Source organism: Cannabis sativa, chromosome X (assembly GCF_029168945.1).
Source record: "Cannabis sativa cultivar Pink pepper isolate KNU-18-1 chromosome X, ASM2916894v1, whole genome shotgun sequence".
NCBI lineage: Eukaryota > Viridiplantae > Streptophyta > Magnoliopsida > Rosales > Cannabaceae > Cannabis > Cannabis sativa.
The window spans coordinates 68,943,671-68,950,962 of NC_083610.1; the positions used below are offsets into that span (position 1 = coordinate 68,943,671).

Genomic DNA, 7,292 nt, shown 5'->3' on the forward strand with positions numbered 1-7,292 from the left:
GTGTAGATTAAAATGTAGTAATATATATTATTATGTGAATAATATGTATTAGGTATTTGGTAAATAAATTGTGTAACATATAATTTATTTAACCTAAAATTGTAACCTACACTTTATAACATGGAGAAGAGTTACAAAGTTAATTGCTTTTGTAACTTCTTTTGGTTGATCATAATATTGTGTAATAAAAGAGATGTTACACAATTTGATGATAGGATTCAAATGGTTTGAAATATAGTTGTTACAAACTATATTAATGCTCATTATATGAGAGAAATGAGATGGTGAGTTTGAATTCTAAGTGTGATCACCTAAACACTATATAAAGGAGTCTAATGTGCTCATTTGTAAGAGATGAAGTTTTCTATTAAGAAAGCACTTTGCTAGAAACCCTAAAAGACTTGATAATTCCTAAAGCTAGAGAATTTTCTTAGTGCTTAGAGATAAGGGGAAATAAATTTTTGGACAAAGGTGTAATACCTTGTTCGAGTTATGGTGATCCCCACTAATCTACACTCAAGATTGTGAGTGAGTGTATGTATATATATCTATATTCTTCTCTTGTTATATATATATACATATTTTATATTACATGTGTTGTAATCTTCTCTTCTACCTTTCATATATATAATATAAAGTGTATATATATGTATTGTTACATATATTTAATCAATTTCTTAGTTTAGTCCTTGTATTATTTTACAATAGAGTTATAATAAATCTTGATTTTCTTCCATTGTTATAAAATCTCTAACATTTTTCACATTCATAAAAGAGCCCATAATGTTAGATCATATCTCTCTAAAAATATAGAGGTTCTTGCCTTAGTTATTCATAAGCAATACAAATTCGAAGTAGACGTAGCTTTATTACCGTCGCGACACGAGAGGTAACTATAAATCTTGTGTGTGTCTCTCTCATTTTATTCTACTTAACTTCTATTTCCTATTGCCAATCTAGCAATATGATCGTATAAAAAAATTATAAAGATAATTTTAAAATATAAATTTAGAAATATATAGACATATAATTTTATATATATGGAAAAAGTAAAAAATTATGTATATTAAGATTTACGTTTAAAAAAATTAGGTATATAATTGTAATTTTATTTTATTTTTTGAAATTAAACTCTTATTAACAATAATCAAAGTTTAATACATTAATGAGAAAAGAAAGAAAATCCTCAATCCAAGCCAATTCACCATCCACCACTAGGAGTGTTCATCCGGTCAATTCGCACTATTTTGCTCATAGTGCATCCGATCTGCACTAAGTGCAGATTTCATATTTTGGATCCAATTCAATCTGCACAGTAGCGTAAATCTAATCCAATCCAATTCGCAAAAATTACGGATTGGAACGATTATTTTGGATTGGTTACTTTTTAATATTTATGAAAAAAAATATTTTTTCACATAACTAGCAATAAAATAAAATAAATTATTATTATTTTATGTCTCCAACAACAAATTAAAATAAATAAAATAACAAATAAAAAATTTAAAGGAAAAAATGTATGTATAAAAAATATTTAATTTTATTTTAAATTGTATGCAGAAAAAAAAATATATATATATAAGAATGAAATATACATTTGATCTATTAAATTTTGAAATATATTTCTACTATATGTATTAGACTTTTAAATAACTATTTTCTTTACATTAAAATATATATTGTACATATAATCTTTTTTATTTTTTTTTATAAATATGTGTGAATTGGATTAGATCGGTTACTTTTTACATGTCAATCAACATCCTATTCGCACAAGTGCGAATTTTGAATTTTCCAATCAATCCAATCTGTACAAGTGCGGATATCAGGTACTTTGCGAATTGAATTGGATTGAATTGTGCAGATTGAATTGGATCGACTATTTTATGAACACCCCTAGTCTCGGGCCCAATGTGCATTAAAGGATTGTCATATCAATAAGCATACTGTCAATTGGAATTTCCATGGAAAACACACCCTCTGCGAGGTGCGTGATGACTACATACTCATCAAGGGCACTTCACGTGTGCGAGTTAGTTGCACCTTGCACACGACTTGTGACCCTTCAATTATTGAAGGACAAATGAGAAAGGTGCTTGTGATTCTTAAAAGACACCCACGTCTCAAGAATACTCTCCAATGATCTAGAAGAAGGTTGCACGCTTCCGCAATTCAAGAAGTCTCGAAGCTTGGGGGTAAATATTATACGTATTTTTGGACGAGGGACACATGGTATAAAATGAGAAGCACGACCTTAAAACGATCACTAATAAAGTCCCCCTAATTAGACAAGGTCATAGATTAGGCCCAAGGGCTACACGAAGACTTGCCCCCGCAACATCTTGCCATGCGAGACACGGAGGCCTAATCATTTCTCCAGAACCCAAAGAAGAACAAGCTTAACATATGTCCAAGCGACACCTAGAAGACTGCTCGAAGAGCCAAACACAGACACTGACCGCCCAAAAGAAGTCGAACGTCTATCTTGAAGAGAGACTCGGATCGCCCGGCTATAGTTATACCTTTGTCGACACAAGATCAAATCTTGTCTTTTGTGTCCGAGACCATGTTAGTGCGTACACTCCACCTCTAAACATGCCTTTTTTTTTTTTTTTTGATAGTTTGTCTAAGCATCTTCTTTTCAAGGTGAAACCTTTTGGCGCCACGTTTCTGTATGACCAATAATCCCCATTGTCTCGGTGCCTCTCCACACGAAGCGAGAAAACTTCTTGGGGGCCCAACGGTCATTTATTTACATGTATTTTACCCCGATAGTGGGCTTATTGCAAAAGACCCTAGGCGGGTCATGGTCATGTCCATGCCGCACTTTAGCCTATAAATACCCCTTGATTTTTATACAAGAGGGGGATGGAAAGAGAGATAGCTAAAGCTCTACCAAATTTCCTCTAAGCTTTCTTCTTTTCTAAGAGAAACTAAGAGTGTAGAGTTAGGATTTTTTACAAATACTATTGTAAAAACATTATACAAGCCTCCTAAGGCCAATAGACTGACTCGTGGACTAGGGCTCATTAACGCTGAACCATGTAAAAATCTTTGTCTTCTTCGTTATTGCATTTAATATTTCTTAAGCTCTTATTTAATTAGTTTTTAAAAATCTCGGTAACTGAGAAAGAAGATAACCTTTGGGATAAAAGGAAACTTTAATACCAAAAAAATAGCGTAGATAACCCAAATCCTTCATCTCAAACTAAGAAGTTAATTCTGACTTTAACACTTCAATTCCCTGTAAATCATCTCCTATAATAATCATATCATCAACATAAGGAAAAAATAATATGATTTGCAAATGTACACTTGACAAATAAAGTTGAATCATGATCACCTGAGACAAAACCAAGAGACAAAATAACTGTAGAGAACTTCTAAAACCATGCTCAGAGAGCCTATTTAAGACCATACGAGAATTTTTTTATCTTGTGAACCTCTTCTTGCCTACAAGGAATACTAGAAGGAGGAAGCATGCAAACCTCCTCATATAACTTTTAAAATTGTTCTAACAGAGAAGCAAAATCGTAAGAGCCAAATGGAAGAATAGTTGCAGCAGTAATAAATTGTGGAGGTTGAATTTGGTTGTTAAACTGTGGTTGGTTACCCATATGAGGAGGCTTGGAATGATATTTCAATTGTTGCAGAGCACGATTCACAAGCTTAAGGCATTGAGCTTTCCAATGACCATCTGTTTGCAAAAGGGACTGCCAAAATAGAAGAATTAGGTGTTGAGAGAATACCTTTTCCTAATTGAGACTTGAGACAAGTTACATCTGCTAATAATTCACTGACCACTAAATCAACTGAGGGAAGCGGAGAATGATGCTACATAGAATCACGAAGTTCCTCAAAATTACTATGAAGAGCCATTAAAAATTAAACTAATTATTGTTCCTCTCTACGAGCAATGTACGATGCAAAAGCACGTATCTCTGTTGATTTGGTGAGTGCCAATTAATCTCAAAGATCCGTCATTACAAAATAGAACTCTTGGATGCTCATATCTTTTTGTCCAATAGCTCTAATATCAATTTTCAACTGAAACTGCTTTGCAAAATTAGACTGTTTATACAGTCTCGCAAGATGGCCCAAATTTCTTTTGCTGTGTCATACTTTTCTGACTGGGTACCAATAGATTGTTTGACAGAGTTTTCTATCTAGGTGAGAATTTTTGAATTGTCTACTTCCTAATTTTCTAATAGATCTGCAAGTTTTCTCTTTGTTATAGAAATATAACCCCACATTTTTGTTTCTTTCAAAAAAAAATTCATAACATAATTCCAATACGAATGATTCTTTCCATCAAATCTCACACTGATCGCTTAAAGGGAATCATCTTTATTGGTAGCTATTGCAGAAACAAAATTAGTTGCAAAAATTTCCAAATAAAAAACAGATGAAAATTCAAAATTGTATAGTGAAAACTAATACCTAAAACTATTATGCGGATAAAAAAACTTTACAAGAAATCAATACAAAAAGTTAGACTGTCGAACTATACTGACGTTGTACGACACCAATTGTATGGACACGCAAAAAGCTGTGATTACGCTTAAAAAACTTACTCTCATAAACCTAGCTCTGATGACATGATAATTATGTGAGAAGAATAACTAATAAGAATAAATAGATGTATAGAAAATAAAGAGATTATGATTCAATTATAAAGTTAAAAGTAAAAGGCTAAATACTATTTGCACCATGTGTTTTGCAAAAGTTACCTATTGGACCTCTATTTTATTAAATGATAAAACAGACTCTCTATTTTCTAAAATTGTACAAATAGGAGCACTTCCGATTTTTGTCAAAATAAAACTTAATAATAATGTTTGATCTAGAGATGTTATGACAAACCGATTACATTTTACGTATCGTCATGTTAAAACTTGTCTTAAAGTTGGTTGTATTAAAAAATAAATTGTTAAAAATTGAGTCCAATGTCTTATTTTTACCAATTTAGAAAATATAGGATGCATTTTGTCATTTAACAAAACAGAAGATCCATTTATTAACTTTTACAAAACACAAAATACAAAATAGTATTTACCCAAAATAAAATAATACAATTAATAAAAAAAAATTATATAAGCAATTAAAATAACTCTAAATAATTATTTAACAAATAATCATCAATGACTACAAATATAATAGTGATAGCTCGGTAAAAACTAAAAATATATCAATGCTTATTGAGAAATATAGAAAAAAGTAAAACTTGCTAAATTTCTATTAAACCAACCAACTTATAGAAAATAACATGTATATTAAATAAATAAATGAGTCATTAGATATTTTGATAAGAATGTAGGTTTTGTGAAATTACAAAACTAACTAGTCATACAAAGTCGTCGGATCTGAGTAAGCGAGGTAGGTCAAAATAGCTGAAGTGTTGAACCCATTGAAGTTGGACCCAGCCGCCATGGTGTAAGCACCCATTTTCGTAAACAAAAGCCAATCGTTCACCTCCAGTTCCGGTAGCCGGTAACCAGTCAAAACCGTATCAAGCGCGTCGCACGTGGGTCCAAACACAGTCGAGTCATACGTTATTTCTCCTTCGCACGTGGGATTGGCACGCTTTGACGAGCACGCCAGAGGTACGCACGTGAGAGTTGCGTGGTCGTACAGTAAGCAATTCATGGACCCATAGATTCCGTCGTTAATCCAATACTCTCTCAAATCGCCTCGAACTCGCTTCCCGATAACGTTAGCGGCTAAAGTGAACGCCGTCTCCCCGAAGAACCGACCCGGCTCGGCTATGATGCTCAACCCTTGAGAATTGGGGAAGTAAGTTCTCAGAGCGGCTCTTACGTTCGAAGCCGCTTCTTCAAACGTCTCACCGGATGTGAAACCCCCGCCGATGTTTAACACTTTCATTTGTTGGAACCCGAGCCGAGCCGCTGTCTCGAATACAGTCTTGGCTGCCTCTATGGCACCTCTGTAAGCACCCGAATGAGTGTCTCCGCTTCCGATATGGAACGATACGCCGCAGACGGTCAGTCCCGCTGCTTGAGCCGCTCGAAGGAGAGGTTCGACTTCATCAGGCAGCGCGCCGTATTTGGGACCCAGTGGGCATCGGGCCACGCCATCATCCGGAGCTTTGATCCGAATGAGAAGCCCACATTTGGGGTGCCACTTTCGGATCTTCTCAACCTCGTCTTTTGAATCGAATGTGGTTAGGTTAACACCTACGGTAGCGGCGTACTTGATATGGGCCTCAGGTTTACATGGGTTAGCGAAGACGATTTGGGCCGGGGAAACTCCAAGGCCCAAAACCGTTTGAATCTCGGCCCGGCTAGCGCAGTCGAAACCTGAGCCAAGTGCGGCCATGGCACCCAGTAAAGCTTGGTCTGGGTTACATTTGACGGCGTAGAAAGGTTTGACGGTTGGGAGGGTACGGGTCCACTCGTCCATGAGATTAACGACAACCCCCAAATCAAGAACATAAAATGGTTCTTGTTCTTGTAATTGGGTGTCGTTAATGATAGTTTGCATGAAACTAATCAACCCATTATTATGTTTATCGATAGGTGTAACTTTCTTCCCTCTCACACCTGGTGAGCCCGAAATAAGTTGCAGGCTCATGATTGGGTTCGATTGTCCATTGCTGCCCATTCTCCCCAACCCTACGTATGAAAAAACAAGGAGAAGTTGGATTTGGTTTAGGACGTATTTGGTTGGAACATGTATGTAGTAAGTATCATGTGTATATGAAGGTAATAATTATTTATTTATATTATAGGAGAAGCAAAACATTAAACCGGTGGTGCCAATTGTTTTTGGGTTGGTGACACTTGGTGTGAAAATTTGGAAATGTGAAAATAATGAGATGAAAAAGAAAAAGAAAAACTAGACAATGTTTTGAGTCTAGCTACTTTAATTTTCAAATTCTTCAATTAAGTGAGATTTGGTGAATAATAGCTGAATGGTATAACTAGGGCTGTGTTTGGGAAAATGGGGCCTTAGCCGATGTAAATTAATTTTTTTTTTGATAAGAATAGAATTCTTAAATTAATTACATAAATGTGACTCGTTTTGCATATTTTGATAACCTAACTTTTTAGAAAATTTGAGATATTAATCGTAATTAGAATACATAATTAAATATAGGGATAATTACATGACACTATTGTTTGTAAAAAAATTACATTTTTATGTTTAAAGAATTTAATTTTATATTAATACGATTTTTTATAAAAACAACACGAAAACAATAAGAAAACTACATAAAAATAATATCTAAATAACATTAAAATATCAACAAAAAATAACATAAAGACCGTATT

At 34.1% G+C, this 7,292-nt stretch overlaps 1 protein-coding gene across 1 annotated transcript; it reads right to left on the minus strand.

Moving 5' to 3' along the window:
• Positions 1 to 5,101: 5,101 nt before the first annotated feature.
• On the minus strand, positions 5,102 to 7,016 carry LOC133032495 (ornithine decarboxylase-like). The gene has a single exon (XM_061106459.1). The coding sequence runs from the start codon at positions 6,619 to 6,621 to the stop codon at positions 5,341 to 5,343; it is 1,281 nt and encodes a 426-aa protein (XP_060962442.1). The 5' UTR covers positions 6,622 to 7,016; the 3' UTR covers positions 5,102 to 5,340.
• Positions 7,017 to 7,292: the final 276 nt, after the last annotated feature.